Source organism: Chelonoidis abingdonii, chromosome 20, assembly GCF_003597395.2.
Source record: "Chelonoidis abingdonii isolate Lonesome George chromosome 20, CheloAbing_2.0, whole genome shotgun sequence".
In the NCBI taxonomy this organism is placed as follows: domain Eukaryota; kingdom Metazoa; phylum Chordata; order Testudines; family Testudinidae; genus Chelonoidis; species Chelonoidis abingdonii.
Window position 1 is genome coordinate 2,669,712 of NC_133788.1, and position 20,454 is coordinate 2,690,165.

At 48.5% G+C, this 20,454-nt stretch overlaps 1 protein-coding gene across 2 annotated transcripts in view; it reads left to right on the forward strand.

Moving 5' to 3' along the window:
- Window positions 1–20,454, forward strand: part of BAZ1B (bromodomain adjacent to zinc finger domain 1B) — an 88,425-nt gene that overhangs the window by 42,503 nt on the left and 25,468 nt on the right. For both annotated transcript variants that reach the window (XM_075074012.1, XM_075074013.1), the window contains exons 8-10: window positions 2,998–3,136; window positions 3,964–4,106; window positions 11,479–11,590. In XM_075074012.1, the coding sequence (XP_074930113.1) occupies window positions 2,998–3,136; window positions 3,964–4,106; window positions 11,479–11,590 (394 nt within the window). The remainder of the gene's footprint in view (window positions 1–2,997; window positions 3,137–3,963; window positions 4,107–11,478; window positions 11,591–20,454) is intronic.

Consider the following 20,454-nt stretch of genomic DNA (forward strand, 5'->3'; position numbering starts at 1 on the left):
TAGCACACTCCCACTTTTTGTGCCAAGGTCAGTAATAAAAAGATTAAATAAGATTGGTCCCAAAACTGATCCCCTGAGGAACTCCACTAGTAACCTCCTTCCAGCCTGACAGTTCACCTTTCAGTATGGACCTGTTGTAGTCTCCCCTTTAACCAGTTCCTTATCCACCTTTCAATTTTCATATTGATCCCCATCTTTTCCATTTAACTAATAATTCCCATTGGAACCATATCAAATGCCTTACTGAAATCGAAGAGGTAAATTAGATCCACTGCATTTCCTTTGTCTAAATCTGTTACCTTCTCAAAGAAGGAGATTGGGTTGATTTGGCATGATCTACCTTTCGTAAAACTAGGTTGTATTTTGTCCCAATTACCGTTGACCTCAATGTCCTTAACTACTTCCTCCTTCAATTTTTTTTCTAAGACCTTGCATACTACAGATGTCAAACTGACAGGACTGTAGTTACCTGGGTCACTTTTTTCCCTTTCTTAAAAATAGGAACTATGTTAGCAATTCTCCAGTCATACAGTACAACCTCTGAGTTTACAGATTCATTAAAAATTCTTGCTAATGGGCTTGCAATTTCATGTGCCAGTTCCTTTAAAATTCTTGGATGAAGATTATCTGGGCCCCCTGATTTCATCCCATTAAACTGTTCGAGTTTGGCTTCTACCTTGGATGTGGTAATGTCTGCCTCCATATCCTCATTCCTATTTGTCATCCTACCATTATCCCTAAGCTCCTCATTAGCCTCGTTAAAGACTGAGGCAAAGTATTTGTTTAGATATTGGGTCATGTCTAGTTTATCCTTAACCTCCACTCCATCCTCAGTGTTTAGCAGTCCCACTTCTTCTTTCTGTGCTGACTCAGTACAAAGCTTGTAGTCAACCTTGTTCAAGTAACTAGTGAGCTCTTGAGGGATGATGGTAAATGGGATGGAGTGGGGAAGAGGATATGCTGTTAAGAAATTAGCAGGTGTCAAGCTGACAACCTTTCTAGCCCAGGTGCAAGCCTCCCCAGTGAAGGTTCCTACATTTGAAACTGGAAACCTGCTGGTATGCAGTGGAAACCAGAACCAACAAATAACTTATTACGGTTTTAATCACTCTCTTTACAAGGTCTTCTTGAGAGCTGGCCCTGTGTAAAGGTGCTCTGAACGTGCACTGTTCTTGTAGTCCTCAGCTAGCTGTTGGCTGTTCTGTATACCTGTCTGCAGTACAAACGTAGGTTGTAGATCTTCTAAGTCCTACTCTGCACTGTGTGTAAAAAGGCTGTGGTGAAGTTCTGGCAGCTATACAGGCAGTACGTGTACAGAGAATGAGGCTTCAGTCCTAGGTTTCAAGAAAGGACTGTAGCCTGCATAGAGTGCTGTGAGGAGCACTTCCAGCTGTTAGCAATATATGGGGAAGGTGCCTCCTGTATGTTTGGAGGAGGGCTATTACCCCACATCATCATGTTGCCTGTCTCCCACTGTGATCAGAATTCCCTAGGTTGGCTTCCATATTTTGTTGGTTCCAATTTTCTCAAGGATTTGAGCTCTTGTATTTAAGTTCAGAATCTACTTAGATTTTTGGTCCTGGATTGTAATATAACTTTGTCTTTGGGATCTGGATTTCAGCCTCACTTTAGACAGATTCATTTTTGTTCCCTTTTTCTCAATACATCTCTTACATAGTGAGGTGGGCTTGTTCTTCAGAGGCAGGTAAAGATACAGAAGATACCTGTAAAGTACCCTGAGCCCAAAATAAAAGCTTAAAGCCCTCTGACCTCAGTTCTTTGCCTTCTTGGCAGAAGTTAGACATTTCATCTCATGATCAGGATAAATAACCAAGTAAAGCTCTTGAGTGTGTTCACACTGCATGGGGAGAGGTTTGCAGCTAGGGTAGGCGTACCCATGCTAGCCTTAGTGTAGCTAGTATTCCTTAAAAAGCTGTGAAGACACAGCAGCATGGACCCTGGCGTGGGCTAACAATAGGAATATGTACTCCTGGTTCTGGGTGGGCTTGTGCAGCAGCACAGGCTTCAGTGTCAGCTGTATCTTCACTGCTCTTTTTGGCTATACTAGCTAGATTGAAGCTAGCATAGGTATGTCTCCCTGAGCTGCAATTACCCTTCCAGTTGCTGTGTAGACATACTATTCATATGCAGGAATCCTGCCATCTTTCACTATTTCATTCTGTTTGTGGACTTCCCCGGGGGATGTAGGAGCTACTGGAATGCCAAGATTTTTGTCCTGACAGGTAACTAAGCTTGCTGTTTTTGAACTCTTCTGCTGACGTAGCAGAATATCTGGGAATGTACAAGTTACTAAAGTATGTGCTTGTCCCTCATGTAGCCTGAGCAGAACAGCTCAGCTGCGCTTGGAAACCTATGTGGCTAAGGGGGCATGCCTTCCAGTCTGCAATTGTCCATTTGGTAGGAAGGCTTCAGAAAAGATCCATTATGGTGAGATCTGAGTTGAAGCAGCTAGTGGGATGAAGTGAAGGTGATGCATAAGGCCATGCTGGGGAACAGGAGAGCAGAAAATAAAATACCAGTAATATTAAAGTCCTTCTCTTTGCCTCAGGCCAGCTCACCCTCTTGCTCTGGTTTTGTTCTGCATTCTTTCTCAAACTGAAATTAGCAGCATTTGAGCTTGAGGTTTGGGATTCTGCAGATTCAGGACCCTTGGGCAGTTGTGTGGTCTGAATTGGGAGAAGCTCTAGGGGTTTTTCACATGGGGGGCAGGAGGCGGGGTCCTTAGTAACTCGTGCATACTAGCTAAAGTTCACAAGCTACTCTGCAATAACTCCCCATGTGGACATTCCCACTGCACACTGAGTGCCTTTATGTGCATTAGCTTAATTTACTTTGGAAATACATTAACAGAAGTTACCAGTAAATTAATCTTCTTTCTTCACCTAGCTAATCAGCAAAATAGAAAATAGCCTATTGCAATATGTGGTGAATCTGATTCCAGTAGTTTTCTTTTAATGTGTCTGGTAATCCCTGCAGTAAAACAGGAGAAAGAAGCAGAGGAGGAGAGAATCCGGAAGCATAAAGCTGCAGCTGAAAAGGCATTCCAAGATGGGATTGCGAAAGCTAAGCTGGTGATGCGCAGAACACCAATAGGAACTGACCGTAACCACAACAGGTAGAAGACCTAACCTTAAAGCTTTCCTGTGCGATCTGTAGCCCTTTAACTGCTAATGGTCCTGTTAAGTGATCACCTCCTTTCCGTTGGAATAGAAAGTTATAAAAGAATATTTCATGTATTTGAGATCTTTTTTACCAGTATGCAATGCATTCTTGTGCATCAAGAACTTCAGAGGTAGCCTATTGTAAAGCTAAAATAGAGATGAGACCATCACCAAACTGCTGTGGTCTGGGGAACCTGCATCTCTGCAGGAGGGATGCACGACACTCAGTCTAACCCAGTATTTCTCAGTCTACTCAGGCTGGCATCCTTTATTCTAAATCAAAAACTTTGTGATGACCCATTGCCCCACTCTTAAAATAAAATAAGGGTAAAAAAATCAGTGATAATGCTGTGTAATTGATCTGTGTTGAGATTCTGACAGGAAGTACTTCACCTTGAAAAGTAAGTGTGAGTGAGGGAGTGAGGGAGCAAGAGTTTGCTTTGCTTTAGATCGTAATGCAATTTCAATTGCTTCGTCTCGTGATTAGGTTTGTGGCCTAACTCAGGTTGAAACAGTTGGCTAAAATTATCAAAGTGCTGACTATAGTAGTTACCATTATTATCCTTCTCTCATTCAGACTTGGTGTATGATAGACTCTTTAGAAAGAACTGTGGGATAGTTTCTTCTTATTGTTCATGCTGCACTTCTGCTGAAGATATAGATGCATGCACATATTTTAAATGCCTGCATACTTCTGTTCTGTCTTCTCGTGTGTGAATGTATATGTATTTTTTTCCGTGCAACCCTTGTCCTCCTGCAGTAATGTGTGTGCTCTTTACAGATATTGGCTGTTTTCAGATGAGGTTCCTGGCTTGTTCATTGAGAAGGGCTGGGTACATGACAGCATAGACTACAGATTCATCCCTCGCCGTCAGAAGAAAGAGGAGGTGGTAGATGATGATGATGATGACTACTACCCAATGGGTAAGATCGGCCAACTTCTCTTGCATACCATCTTTTGTCACTAATGGATCCTCTTTGTTACTAGCTGGGGTTGGGGTGGATCGGCAAATGGACGACCATGTAACTAATCGGTAAAGGTGCTGTTCAAGAGTGTCAGTGTGGATCCCAGTGTAGATGTGCATGAGTCTCGTGCGTGAGATTGGAGTCTTTTGACTAGAATTGTCAAGGGTTGTGCTTGTACCTCGTGCTCCTTATTATCCCTTCTGAGGGGGAGCCATGATCTGTCTTCAGTTCCTTCTTAACTCTTGTGGCAGTCAGGTGGAACCTGGCATGGGTCCAACCTACTAATTCTTGGCTTTGGTTGAATTTTCTCAAACTCTTCATAAAACCTTCAGCACTTTTCTGATCCACTCAAAACCTTCAGGCTTCAAGCCCTGCCTATCCTACAATGCACTGAATCTATTGAAAAACAGATGCAGGGGAGTGAGGGAGCAAGAGTCCCAAATACTGAGCAGATGTTTGGTGTGCCTTTAATTTGCCACAAGAACACTTCATTTTCTGGAGCAATTTATGAAGAGCTCTTTGGATCTGAGAAGAACTCCAAGTTCTTAGTAGCAGACAAGGGACCGCAAAGACCAGTACAGAGAAGATGGCACAGAAAAAGACTGGCCTCCTCACCAAAGTAGACTCGACCAGCGCTGTAGACTCAACCGCCACCACAGACACTATCAGCATCTCTGGTACCAAAGTGCAGCTCTGAGAGGGACTGCTGTGAACGTACAAGCAGAGACACTAGGAGGAGCTCAGTGTCTTCCCACATGGATGGACCCTCTAAAGCCTCAGGATAAAACCACAAAGCCCTTCTTGGCATTTAGGACTAGTGATAAGGAGGAACCTGTGGCCCAGAGACTCTCCTCCGGCAACAACTCTAGCTCTGGCGATGCACCTCTCAGTGGCAACATCTACAACTGAAGATGTGTTTCTGGAAGAGCCAGGACTGTCATAGGAGCTGATGGTGCCCCAGTGACAAGAACTCAGTGTACCTCAGCACTACCCTTAGATAATGTTGATTCCTGCTCTCCATCAAACGTGTTCTCACTGCCTTCAAGCAAAGAATCCTCTACTTGGAGCTCTGTGGTCAACACCACAAACGCATGTCATCTCTCTCTACAGGTCTTAGCTGCTGACTTTTGTGAGGAACGGCACTGGACTAGCCAGTATCAAATAAGTCAACTGTGCCCTTATGTCCTATCACCATGGTCCTATTGGACTTACTGTGGTCTGCCATCACACACCTCTATAAGCCTGTCTCCACTGTGTTTGAGGAAGAGATCCCTCTTGCCACCAGCATGTGTGGTCAGACTGTCTATGCCAGACTACAAGGAAGACAGAACTGGAGGCAGAGCAACAACAATGTCCTGTGTCATCACCAAAAGACATCTCCTCTTCATCACCAGGTGAAGTGATATCGTCAGCATCAATACTGGAACCTGATTACTTCAAGTAATTCCAAGAGATCGTATGAGAATTACTTACATCTTGGAGAGAGACGCTGATCATATTGAAAAAATATAAGCTGATATTTATTTTGACAACTTTCAGTCCAGTCACAGTCGCTGTCCTCATAAATGACCAGGCTAAGGCTCTGTGGCAGATGACTGCCACAATACCACCCAGTGTAAAATGGATAGAGAAGCAGTACCCAATCCCTCAGACAGGCTTTGAATACTTCTTTGCCTGCCTTAGCCAGGGATCCTTATCTGTCTCAAAGGTACAGGAAAAATCTACAGCAAAAAATAATGCCCCTAAAGACAAGGACCCCAAAAAGGCTCTACCTACTTACTCCTTTGCTTTTCTGCAACTGCAAGAGGCAAATTACTCTTTGAGCTGGGACAGAGCGATGCCCTTTCTCTTGAAACTCCCGTGTGACAACTGGAAGGCACCCAGGGAAGTAAAAAAGGTAGGCCAGGTGTTGGCAACTAACACTTCCAACACTATGGTCAATCTATGGCCATGGCAGTGACAATGCACAGAACATCCTGACTCCAAGTATTGGGCATCCCTTGAGAGGTACAGGGTATGACTGGGGACCAGCCCTTTGAAAGCATGGAAGTTAGAGAGCAAACAGACAGCTCTTCACGCTCTTTTGAAGACTCAAAGGCTCCCCGGGGACTGTCACCCCAGCCTCATGCTGCAAGCCGTACCATCCTCAATCCCAGTCAAGACAACAAGCACCATGCTGTCATTCCAAGCAACCTGAGTGCCATGCCAACGGGTCACCAGACTCCTCCTTCCTTGGCAACATATTTCACTCCTATGGCATGTCAGCGAATTTGACAGGATTGTTGGGAGTCTCACCAGATCCAGGTTAGAGAGCATGACTTTCAGAAGCCATCTCTCCCCATTTCACCAGGGGTGATCTGCCATAACATTGTACAATAGGTGCTAGAGGCCATTGCCCCAGCTTCCCCAGCCCTCTTCAGGGACCCCTTTCATGAGAGCCTGCTACAGGCAGAAGTGGCCTTGTTGCATCCTCTAGGAGGTTGAGGAGCTGCCACCAGATTTCAGGGGAAGGGGCTTCTGCTCCCAGTATTTCCTTATCCTGAAGAAGGAAAAAAAAGGGGGTCTTTGTTCTGTCCTAGACCTGAGAAGACTCAGCAAAAACATATGCCATTTCAGGAATTGCCTCTGTCATCTAATCTGTGATTCTATGAATTGATTCCATATGTTTTATGCTCAAGGCTGGTTCATGGCTCTCTACTTGTGTGATGCATCTGCATACTTCTATATAGCTCTCTGGGCCGTGGGAAGTACCCAAGATTCCAAGTGGGACCCAACCATTACCAATCCAGAGTATTACCCTTTGGACTCTCCACAACACAGTGTTCACAAAATCCCTGGCAGACGTGGCAGAACTCTTAGGGAGTAAGGGAATCCATGTCTACCTATACTGAGATGATTGGCCGATCAGGGATAGGTCACAGCAGGAGATGTTAACAACTCTGGAGTATATATTTTTCCTGCTCTCCCAATTAGAACTCCGTGTGAACTACAAGAAAGAGCCTGTAACAGCCATGCAGATGATAGTTGATCAGATTGTGTATGAACTCTCTCAGGGCAAGCTTACATGTCAGAGGTATGTCTACAGAGCAGTTAAACACCTGTAGATGGCCCGTATCAGCTGACTCAGGCTGCAGGGCCGTGAAAATGTGTGGTGTATGTATTCAGGCTTGGGCTGGAGCCTGGACTATAGGACCTTCTCCCTCGTGGTCCCACAGTCCAGGCTCCAGCCCAAGCCCGAACACTTCCACTACAGTTTTTTATAGCCCTGCATCCAGAGCCCTGAAAGCCTGAATCTGTGAACATGGGCCTGCTACGGGTGTTTAATTGCAGTGTCATCATCGGCAACGATCCCTTGATTCGAGGATGATCTCTACCATGGATTTACGTATAGGTCCTGAGATGACTCAGGAGTCCAATCCTGGAACCACAGATCTGCCCACAGTAGGTACAGACATTTCCTGGCAGGCCAGCTGCTGCTGGCAGAAAGTTATTTTTCCTTCCTTCTCTCTTTTCAGCTTTGAGGGCAAGGCGCTTCTCCTCAAAGCAGGCCACTGCCTGATGGATGTAGCCCCATTGGGGTCAGTTGGTGGCTTGCTCCTCCCAGCTTGTGATGTCCACCTCAGTTTTCTTGAGAGATTGCTTTCATTGTGTCTTTGCAGCGTTTCCTCTGACCACCACAGGATCTCTGACCACAGGTGAGCTGAGAGTTAGAGGACTTTGTTTTTGAGAGGCCAGAGTCTGGAATCTGTATACAATATCCAGCTCAGCGAAGTTGATGCATTAGGATCATTGCTTCAGTGCTGGTAACATTGGCTTCACTGAGGATGCTGGTGTTAGTGCAGCGATCTTCCCACTGGACGCAAAGGATCTTCTGGAGGCATCATTGATGGTACCTCTCTGGACTCTTGAGGTGCGATTGATAAGGCATCCATAAAGAAATATAGGAATAACCTTTGTCTTATAGAGCTGAATCTTGGTGTTCTGTGGTAGGTCACTGTCCGTTGGAGCAATTTCCTAAAGGAAACACTTGCGCACTAGATCTCACTGATTTTTTGCGTTTTGAGAGAGTTTGCTACTGAGGTAGCAAAAGTGCTCGACTGTCTCCAAAGTCTGACCTTTGGTGTTTGTGAGGATGGCACAGTCATCAGCATACAGAAAATCAGTAATGGATGCCCTGAGGACACAACTCAGAGGCCAGGTCTGGGGCTGCTAGTCATCCAAGCATCACCTGATCAAGAGTCGTGGTCCCTCTTGAGGTCCTACAAGAACTTGGCAGCTGGACCTGGAGAAGATTTTTGAAAGGAGGTTCCCTTCTTGACCCCCTTCCATACGATGACTCATAGCAGATGCTTCAGGGACAGATTGGGGTGCCCATCTGAACTATCTCTAGATGTAAGGAACCTGGTCCCAGTACGATTTGATGCTGCATATCAATGTCTGGGAACTCAGGGCCATCTGGCTAGCCTGTGTGGTGGTCCTGGGCTGCAGAGCCCTGCAGCCCATACAGATCTTAATGGACATGTCCACAGTGAACGATGTAAACAAGCAAGGATGTGCTCTTATCTCCTGTGTGCCAGGAAGCCATTAAACTGTGGGCCTGGTCGTATCCCTATGGGATAATCCCATTGATTCTGCACATTGTAGAAGCCAGCAACAACTTGGCCTCTTACACAGGCATGCAGGCACTTGAGTGGGCACTGCAGATGTCCATCATAAAGCCAATATTTTACCAGTTGAGGGCTCTCATGATAGACCCATTTGCCAGACAGGACAGCACGAAGTGCCCAAACTTCTGCTCCAGAGAGTGCATGAGCATGGGCTGTTCACCAGATGCCTTCCTGCTCCAGTGGACTCCAGGCCTCCTATACAGCTTTCCCCCAATTACCCTCAGGCTATCATCTGGTGGGACAAGACCATACTGATCCTAAATAGCTCTTTATTGGTAGAGGCAATTTTGGCTGTTGGACCTTGTTCACACTTCCGTTCTGTCTCCTGTCTGTCTCTGTCTCCCTGGATGTGAGATCCCAGCTCCACTGCCAGATATTGCAAGGACTACAGGTCTGGGTGCGCCTGACTGCTTGGTTGTTGGCTGGCTGAGCATGACAGACTTCTCAACAGTTTCAGGAAATCCTCCTACAGAGCAGGAAGCCATCTATTAGGAAGACATAGTTTTCCACATGGAAACAGTTGTCCATATGGGCAATCCAGTATAATCTGGACCCAACTGAGGCTCCAGTACCAAAAAGCCTCCACTACAGGCTGCATTTGAAACAAAGTCGATTGGCATTTAATTCTCTGCAAGTCTACCTTGCAGTAGTAATGACGTGTCATACTGCAATACCTCACCCACCTTGTGTCTCTAATATCCTGGGACTGACATAGCTACAGCAACACTGCATGTACACTTTAATATGGTCATACTTGCTCTTCTCACATCAGACAGTACTGAGACTCCTCACAGGCTTCCTGCGTACTTATCCATTTGTCAGAAACTCGACTCTTTTGTGGCATCTCAACATTGTTTTCCTGAAGCTTATGGAACCTCCATTTGAGTCCCTATCAGACTGTTAGATACATCACCACCTTCCATCACCTTCCCATTAAAGTGGACTACTTATTGCCATCACTTCAGCGTGTGCCTAGGAGCCCAGCCAGGTACACTGTGAGGGCAGTGAGTGGGAGCCAGCTCCAAAACTTCCCTACAGTCTCCTGGGTTCCCTTATCCCTATCTTTCTAGGTGCAGTGGAGACAGGGCTAAGGAAACCCCATGGGATCCTGGAGCACACTGCATCCTATGCCTAGGGGAAGCCCTTAACCTCTCTGCAACTGGCAGCAGCCAGGCTGGGGGAGGGGGGGCGGTGTTTTTTCTTCTGAAACCTACATTTTATTTTAAACTTGAAAACCGACAAATAAATGAAAAGCCAACCAACCAAAGACCCTTCACTGAACATCCCATTTTAAAATTAAGAATTGCAGTGTCTCATTTTAATAGTTTGACAGCCCTAGAGATTGATGTGCTAATTATCCTCAGACAGGTGCACATGGGCGTTTTCCTGCCAGTATGACTCAGCCTAGAGTGGAGAGCCCAGTTCTCAAGTTAGATGGTAGTTCGGTATAAAGCCTCCTCAAATTGCAGTCAGACCACCACCAAAGGAGCTAATTACGCAGTTATCTACTCTTATGATCCTTATGGCACCTGAGTCCCATCAGTAGCACCTCACAGTTAGGAAACAGGGGGCAGTAGAGTTTTCCCACAGTGAAACACATTCATAGGGCTAGAGCACTGCTATCCGCTCTGGGATAGGGATGCTTGGACTTGCATCTGTGCATTACAGTGTGGAGGCCAGAGCCCTAAGTTTGAGCACAGATCAGAAAATCCTTAACCTGGGATTAAAAGCTGTGTAGACACTCAAACCATGGGTTCCCTGACACGGGTCAGCGGACTTGAGTCCCACTAACCCTAGGCTTGCTTTGCTGTGTACGCATACGCTTTGGTGGGAAGAGGTATCTAAGGGTAACTCCTCCTTTTTTTGGCATACTTCCCAACGTGAACAGCACAAATTCTGAGACTTTCTCTTGTGAATTCACAACGATAGGAAGAGAACATTCCCTGAGCCACTGGAGGGCTGGGAAGTGAGGGAAACAGCATTAATGGCTTGGCTTATATACTTTACCTATAAAGCATATAGGAAAGGATTCTTTGTGTGACCGATGGAACTGGTGAATATATTTTCATAGCACGCACTTACATACAGACTTGAAATAAATTAAAGATCAGTGAATGTTTATGACCAAATATGTAATAATTTCAAAGGAATTATACACTGGAGTTTTGTTGGAAAGGAAAGACTCTGAGATTTGTACATTGTAAGGGTGGAATGTATTTGTATTTCCAAGCACTAAATGGAGTATCTGGTCAGTATATACTGAGAAAAGAGCCTTTTGTAAAATTGTAATAGATGTTATTTCTAATGTCTCTTTCTTGTACTGTGCCTTAATGCCATAGTGATACCTTTTGTAAATACCAGGATAGCAACTGACTGTCTCTAAGGTGCCACAAATACTCCTGTTCCTTTTGTGGATACAGACTAACATGGGTGCTACTCTGAAACTGTTGATTTAGTTTCTTTATGGAAAGCAAATTATAGGTCTCCCTGGCCCAATATGTGAAGAGGCTTACTGAGCAATTTTGCCTCCTTTGCTGTCTTACTACCCCAGCAGCAGTCTGATATAACCATTGTAACTAGTCAGTATAGCTTCATGAAGTAAAAAGTTGACAGATGTGACCATGAATGAGATTGCATTTTAATTTTGTGTGAATCTTTTACAGATAAGCGAAAGAACGTGGCTGCAGGTGGCAGAGTGAACACTCATCATAGATCCATGCATGTTGCAGACATTCCGATAGAGACCACTGTACCCAAACAGGGACAAAACTTATGGTAATATGCTTTCTCACGGCTGCACTTCTGTGCTTATAACCAGACAGTTGGGTTCAGGAAAACTTGCTGGGCCATTTAGTGTGGTCTCAGAAATGAGGGGTCTCAACTTCATAAGAGACATGAGGTTCTGACCCACCTTGGTGTTTGGTAAAGACCAGTATCTAGTATAAAAGGGAGCTGTAGATCATTTCCAGTGGAAAAAATTGAAGTGTGGAAAGCCAAATGAAAACCTTTAAGGAGGCGACCATTCCGTTTTGTTCACACACTCAGTGTATTGTGGTTCTGTAGTGAAGTTAGAAACAATTTTGTTTGAACAAATGCTTTTTATTCTTAATGTATGATGGTCTCTTTGTAATAGCCATCTAATTACAGCTATTCCTTTTTCAGTTGTCCTGTTCAGTTGCTGAATTAGTTTGGTAGCCTCTCAATCCTATACTTTGGAAGTAACATGCGGTACTGGTTATTGTGGGTAATAGACGGATGAGCCAAGAGATAGTAAGACTTTGACTTGCTGCTGCTTGAAAGTTAGATTTGTCCAAGATAGAGTGATTTTTAAATCAGTAGATTAAAAAAAAACCAGACTCGAATAGTGTGGGGTTTTTTGTTTTTGTGTGTTAAATTTTCTGAGATTCTCATTCTTTGGTACAGCGGCCAAAACATTATTTATTCTAATCCACTAAGAACATGTCTGTCTACCTACAATACTAATCCTGTCTTTAATACCATGCACATGATCTTGCTTGAGAAGTGACCTTGCTTAAATTATAATAGCCTGTGTGGTTCCTACTTGTGGTACATGTGAGATTGGAATCTGTTTACCAACAGTGACCTGTGGGGCCAAGCTTGTGCCCTGCATTTCCTTATGCCCATCCACCTGCTGCGGTGAAGGCACATAGAGCAGAGTGGCCCCAACTGCCTGTTAGTTCCCTGTTGGTGGCAGTGAGATAGAACATTGTGGTCTCTACCTGCCACCCACTGGCACCCTTTTTAATTGAAACACTTCATAAACATTAATTCGTGTTAACTAGTTTAGTTACTTAATTTATGGACACTTTCCTGTTGGAAGTCCCTTTATTTTTTATATTTTCTTTCCTTCTTATGATGATTACTATTCATCACCAAGGTGCTATGGTACTATTCTTCTTCGAGTGCTTGCTCATATCCATTCCAAGTAGGTGTGCGCGTGCCGTGTGCACGTTCGTCGGAAGAATTTTCCCCTAGCAACACCCGACGGGTCAGCAGGCGCCCCCTGGCGTGGCGCCCTTGCGGCACCGCATATATACCCCTGCCGACCCGTCCGCTCCTCAGTTCCTTCTTACGCCCGTGTCGGTCGTGAACGTGAGTGCTGCTTAGCTGACCTCCACATCCCTAGCGTTTCACCCGTTCTACTAGTTCCTAGTTAGTTAGTGTTGTTTGTAGTTGTATAGTGTAAGTATAGTTGTTACACATAAGTTGTATTAGTTATGTTGGGCTGAGGTATAACCTCCTCGCCCTCCAGGACCGGGTCATCCTGGCTCTCCGGCTTCTAAGCCGTGCTCGCCTGTCGTCGGCCGATGCAACGGGAGACCCCACGATTGTGCCTCAAGTGCCTGGGGGAATCCCATCTGACGGAGAAGTGCCAAATCTGCAAGTCTTGAAATCGAGGCAAAAAGGAGCGGGACTCCCTGTTTGAAAGCTCCTTATGGAGACGCCCTACCCCTGCAGTTCCGGCACCGTCGCACACAGTCCGCACCGAAAAGACTTCTTCTTCGCACGGAGACGACGTACACAACAGCACTGCGCACCACAAGTCTCCATCTCAGAAGCCAGCCCGCGGCGCTCACTTTCACTAGGACGAAGAAGACGACCTGCGTTGCGACTCACACCGCAGTCCGAGCCTGGAAAGCCGTCGCCGGCAGGCGTCGCCATCTGCCCCGGCACCGTGCTTCCCGCACCGGTGCTTCCCGCACCGTCACTCCGACCAGACAAGGACCATCGAGTCCGTGCTGATAGCTCCCCGGCACGTGCCGTGGTCGAGTCACGATCTCGACCATGCCGGAAACCTTCACAACAGCGAGGGACCTGATGGCGCTCACTGAGCCTTCCCTGCCTCAGCCCCACGCACCGCCGGTGCGGGCACTTCCACTTTGGGAAAGCCAGCTATGCTCCACCTCCATCTCTGGGAGCACAGGACAGCACCTGGTCACCGAGTCGAGAATCTTGGCACGATCCCGCTCACGCTGTCGTTCGCCATCTCGACACGCTCGCAGTCCCGGCACCGATCCTACTCCGGCGCCGGTCGTACTCACGGCACCGGTCCAGGTCCGATCTATAGGCACGACGTCGCATGTCGCTCTGGCTCTCGGCACCGCTCCCAATGGAGTCCATCGTACTGTCGGCGCACCCGATCCCGTCACCTCCCGGGCACTGCGCTGGTCGTAGGTCCCGTCCCGATCTCGGCACCGGTTCAACTCCCGCACCGTTCCCCCGGCCCCCTGTCACTCACACCAGTCATACACTTCCTATCTGCCTCCGCCTTGGCCGTCGAGACACCCTTCCAGGCCCTCACGCCAACAGTGGTGCTTTATGGGGATGTGGTCAGATCCCGCGACACACGCCCCCACTGCACAGATAAAAAGAAAGATAAGATGCAACCTTGTTACATCGACCCGAGTTGTGAGGTTCGTGTATCCCATTAGCCCAGCGCAGGTACTCTGTCTCTCACCTACATCGATAAATTTTCCCTTGTCGAATGCTATGCTCAGACAGACTCGATCCAATGGCTTCCTCGCGCCTTCCCTCTCAGTGGGGGTGGGGTAAACCCGAAATGTGTCTTTCTGGAGTCACGAGCGAACCACAACTAAGTTGGGAAAAGGGATCCTGGACCACCATATGGAGGAGTGAGACATTCAGGTGAGAGCCGAACCAGACCCTTTATACGCTATACAGCCAAAGAAGCAGCAGTGAAAGAGGAGAAAGTCCACATCGGTACCTCTAATGGAGGTCCCATGAGAAGGAATCCATGTATTTACATGCCCTTCATACGCACTATTCAGGCCAAAGCGGAGTCTATTTGGCAGTCCCGGCATCGATCCCTCCGACGGCCAGAGGCGTGGAGAGAAAGTACATGGTACCCTCTAAGGGGTACGACTACCTGTACACCCATCCTCCTCCATGCTCTCTGGTCGTCCAATCCGTGAATGAGAGGGAGCGTCATGGCCAGCCAGCCCCCGCCCCAAAATCGCGGGAGGCTAAACGTATGGACCTGCTGGGCCGTAAGGTATACTCCGCAGGGGGTCTACAGTTACGTGTGGCAAACCAGCAAGCACTACTAGGCAGGTATGATTTTAATACCTGGCAGACCATGGACAAGTTTACTGAACTGATCCCGGTAGACTCCCGCCCTGAGTTCAAAAGTCTCTTAGAAGAGGGAAAAAGATCTCAAGGACAGCCTTACAGGCTGCGCTCGACGCCGCGGACTCAGCGGCTAGAACCATCGCGTCGGAGTTACCATGAGACGGATTTCCTGGTTGCAAGTGTCCGGCTTACCTCCGGAGCTGCAGCATACCATACAAGACCTCCCGTTTGAAGGGCAGGGCCTCTTCTCAGAGAAGACGGACCCAAGGCTGCAAAGCCTTAAAGATAACCGCATAATAATGCGCTCCCTGGGCATGCACACACCGCAGACCCAGCGGAGATCCTTTCGGCAGCAACCTCAGCGCCCTTATCCCCCACCACGCCCCCGCCAAGACTTCAACAGAAGGCGGGGACGGGTGAACCGACGACGCCAGTCCGGTTCCCAAGGGGGGCAAAACAACGGTACCGCCAAACCACCGGCGGGACCGAAGCAAAACTTTGAAGGTGCGCCAGAGAGCAGAGCACCAGTCCTTCCCGGACTCCTTTTCTTTTTTCCAACCGCCTTTCTCCCTCCTCCCGGCGTGGACCCGAATAACTTCAGATCAATGGGTTTTGCGCAACGGTAGAGTTTGGATACCATCTCCAGTTTATTTCGCCTCCACCCTCCCACCCACCCTCCCCGTCCCTCTTCAGGGACCCCTCTCACGAGCATCTCCTTTGGCAGGAGGTCCTCACGCTTCTCGAACTCGGAGCGATAGAAGAGGTGCCTCACGACCTCAGAGGCCGAGGGTTTTACTCCCGCTATTTTTTAATCCCCAAGTCGAAAGGAGGTCTCCGACCCATCCTAGACCTCCGCGGACTCAACGCCTTCGTAAGGAAGTTAAGATTCCGCATGGTGTCCTTGGGGTCTATCATCCCTTCCCTGGATCCGGGAGACTGGTTCGCTGCTCTCGACATGAAGGACGCGTACTTTCATGTTTCGATCTACCCGCCTCACAGACGCTTTCTCCGCTTTGTGGTGCGGGACCGGCACTTTCAATTCACGGTCCTGCCATTCGGCCTGTCCTCTGCCCCACGTGTCTTCACGAAATGTATGGCAGTAGTGGCCGCTTGCCTCCGTCGCAGGGGATATGTGTCTTCCCTTACCTGGACGACTGGCTGGTTCGCGCGTCCTCCCAAGCTCAGGTCGCCGCGCACATAACAATTATCAGGAACCTGTTCGAATCTCTAGGGCTCCTGATAAATTTCGACAAGTCCATCCTCGTACCATCTCAGAGGATAGAATTCATCGGGGCGTCTTGGACTCTACGGTCGCGACAGCCTCACTTCCACCCAGCCGTTTCCAGGCACTACTCACTATCATAGACAGCCTGCTAGCCTTCCCCACGACCTCGGCCAGGGTCTGTCTCAGCCTCTTAGGCCACATGGCGGCGTGTACCTTTGTCACCAAGTACGCCAAACTCCGCCTGCGCCCACTGCAGATATGGTTAGCTTCGGTTTACCGTCCACGCAGGGACAGCATGGACATCGTTGTCACACTCACAGAGAGCGTCCTACACTCCCTCCGATGGTGGCGAAATCCCGCCCTGGTGTGTGCGGGGTTACCGTTTCACCCCAGACAGCCGTCCATTTCTTAACAACGGACGCATCCTCTCTGGGCTGGGGAGCTCACATGGGGTCTCGTCGAACACAGGGCCTCTGGTCCGCTCGGGAGCTGTCGCTGCACATAAACATCAGGGAGCTGAGAGCCGTCCGCCTCGCCTGCCAGGCTTTTCTTCCTCACCTGCGAGGCCGTTCTGTCTTAGTGCTCACGGACAACACCACCGCGATGCACTATATAAACAAGCAGGGGGGGACCCGCTCTCTCCCTCTTTGTCAGGAGGCGATGACACTGTGGGAAGTTTGTGTAACCCACGGCATCGATCTGGCAGCCTCTTTTCTTCCAGGAGTCCAGAACGTGTTGGCAGACCGGCTCAGCAGGTCCTTTCTAGCCCACGAGTGGTCCCTTCGTCCGGACATAGTCCAGTCCATTCTCTTTCCGGGTGGGGATTTCCCCGAATCGACCTCTTCGCCTCCCGCACCAACCGGAAGTGCCCCCTGTTCTGCTCCTTCCGCGGTCTCGACCGCGGCTCTCTCTCGGACGCATTCCTCCTACCCTGGTCGACCCACCTCCTATATGCCTCCCGCCATTCCCTTGGTGCACAAAGTCCTGTGAAGCTACGCAGGGACAAGGCCCGGCTAATTCTCATCGCCCCAGCGTGGCCTCGCCAGCACTGGTACTCCACGCTGTTGGACCTGTCCATAGCCAGTCCGGTTCCCCTGCCGGTCCATCAGGACTTGATATCACAAGACCACGGCAGGCTTCTCCATCCCGACCTCCGGTCCCTCCACCTGACGGCGTGGCTCCTGGCTGGCTGAGCTCTGCGGAGCTGCGCTGTTCCACCCCAGTGCAGCAGGTGCTCCTGGGAAGTAGGAAACCTGCAACCAGGGCTACCTACCTGGCAAAATGGAAGAGGTTTTCCTGCTGGTGTCAGTCACAAGGAATGTCACCGGCTCAGGCTCCCATCCAAGTGATACTGGAATATCTATGGCACCTTAAACAACAAGGCCTCGCGCTCTCATCCCTCCGCGTTCACCTAGCTGCCATTTCCTCCTTCCATCCAGGAGAAGGGCTCTTCCTCCGCCTTCTCTCACCCGATGGTCTCGAGGTTCCTCAAGGGCCTGGAGCGCCTGTATCCCCAGGTCCGCTGTCCCGCCCCCTCCTGGGACCTCAATCTGGTTCTCTCGAAACTAATGGCCCCTCCTTTCGAACCCTTGGCAACCTGCTCTCTCCTGTACCTATCGTGGAAGGTGGCGTTCCTTGTGGCCATTACATCGGCCAGGAGAGTCTCGGAGCTTCGCGCTCTGGTAGCGGACCCGCCATACACGATATTCCATAAAGACAAGGTACAACTCCGTCCGCATCCGGCCTTTCTGCCCAAGGTGGTCTCCCCATTCCACCTGAACCAAGACATTTTCCTTCCACAGTGTTTTATCCCTAACCTCGTGCATCTCGCAGAGATCAGAGCTTGCCTTCACACTCGAGTTCATAGCGCTGCGTTCTACATTGTACCGCACCGACCTCTTCACGAAATCCTGCCCAACGATTCATCTGCCGTTGCAACAGATGAAGGTCACCCTGTCTCACGCACAACTCCATCCTGTGGACGCCTGCATCGTACAGTTATGCTATGCCTTGCCTCACACTTCTCCCAGGACGATTAACTCACATTCCTGGGAGGCGCAAGCTTCCTCATGCTTCCTAGCCCGTCGTGCCTATCAAGACACTATTCTGAGCACTTATTCGTCAGTGCCATCCTTTTTCCCCTTACGCCTTGGGGTTACTAGCGCTATGTCGCCGGGGCGATGCTGCTCTTGGCTTGTCTGTTCTGCATTGCTACAGTCTCTCCACCTCCGACCCACCGCCTAGGAACCTCTGGATTCATCTACTTGAATGATGAAGCAAGACTCGAAGAGAAAAGACGTTCTCCCTTGTAATTGTTCCGCATTGTTGCTTCATATCCATTTCCACACCCGCCCTCCTTCCCCATTGTCGGAGTAGCCGGCAAGAAGGAACTGAGGAGCGGACGGGTCGGCAGGGGTATATATGCGGTGCCGCAAGGGTGCCACGCCAGGGGGCGCCTGCCAACCCGCCGGGTGTTGCTAGGGGAAAATTCTTCTGACGAACGTGCACGCGGTGCGCGCACACCTACTTGGAATGGATATGAGCAACACATCTCGAAGAACAACAGTTACAAAGGTGAGTAACCGTCTTTTCCACCAAATGGCTGAGGCTAACCCCTATCGCTGCGAACTGTGCCTGTCATATGACCGGCTTATTCCGTCAACCGATGAGTACTCTTGGCCATTGCTCTGTAGGCTGATCTTCTCAATCAGAACTGACAGTTTCAGGGTCATTGATGGCTAAAGTTCTACCTACTGGAGCAATCCATGAGGAGAGCATCAGATTCAGAAAGATGCTCCCTCGATTCTATAAAGGGACTGTCCTTCCAGAGATCCCACTTCTTCAGCACCCCTGTTAGTAGGGACTCTACCTAGAGGGCTGCCATCATCAATACAAAGAGAGGATCTCAGCCGACTTAGTCCTCCAAACAGAGCTTGGTGCCAAAGCCTGGTATTGTTTGCTTGCATTGAGGTAAGGCAGATCTGAGCTGCTTGTGAAGGGCAACTCAAGCAACTAGTCTCCTTACCAGGATGGGTGAGGTGAAAGAAATGAGGAGTTACGGACCTCCTGTCTCCTCTGAACCATGAGCACAGAGGCCTGATTGCCCTGGAGAGGTTAGTGGAAGGCTGATTCTTTGTCTCAAATGGCTGCAAGTGGAACTAAATCCATACAGACATCGAAGGCCAGTACCAGTGCTTCCGCTCTCCCTACCAGTCCTGTTATCATACAGAAATCTTTAACAGTACTTACAAATCTGTTACAAATTAATAATATTGAGCCCCTGGCACTGTCCTCTGAACTCATGCCACCAACACCAGGAAGAATTATACCCTCAGTACTGGTATTCTTCTGCACTGCATTGAACTGTCATCATCACCTCTAGAACAGACACACTACTCCTCTTCTTCACACTCAGACTTTCTCCAGAATTAAGCAGAGACCCTTTTCAGATATCCGTCCCCCTCTTCCTCTCCGCAAGATTCCCTCAGTTGAGTAACTCCCAGATCATCCTCTCAATGACCAACAGTCTTTAGGGCTGCCCAGAGATCTCCAGCAAAATATCCTTATGTCTCTTGTCAGCCATCACTTTGAGCCATAGCGCTGTCTCAGTCTTATCCATTTGGCTTTACACTCTGGTCTTATTTGGCATTCTGGTCCCGCTTGTGTAGGAGATGCTGCTGTCCCTCTTGCTTCTACAAATGGCCTAGGATCCACTGCACCAATTAGGTCCATAACTAGACCACTCAGTGAAGTAGACCTCAAACGGAATGAGAGAATGTGAGGGAAAGAGGCAGAGGGTCATGAGGAAGACTGGAAGGAAATTACTCCAAGATCACAAGAGCCTCTTCTCAACCCTTTCTCCCCCACTTCCGCACATGAGGAGATGGTGACAGTGCTCCGATTCCACCTCCTGGAAGGACCTGTTGTTGTCAGGAGTTGCTGTGAAGGCTAGCAGACAATCTGGACACTGAATTATTTGCAATATATCCATGTTCTCTATTCTGACCTCCCAAATATATTGGCAAAGCTCATAAATGGAGTCCTAGATTTAAAGCAAACAAAAGGAAGTATTTCTTCACACAACACACAGTCAGACTGGAACTCTTTGCCAGAGGATGTTGTGAAGGCCAAGACTATAACAGGGTTCAAGAAAGAACTAGATAAATTCATTGAGGATATATCCATCAATGGCTATTGGCCGGGATGGGCAGGGATGGTATACCTAGCCTCTGTTTCCCAGAAGCTGGGAATAGGCAACAGAGGATGGATCACTTGATTGCCTGTTATCTTCATTCCCTCTGGG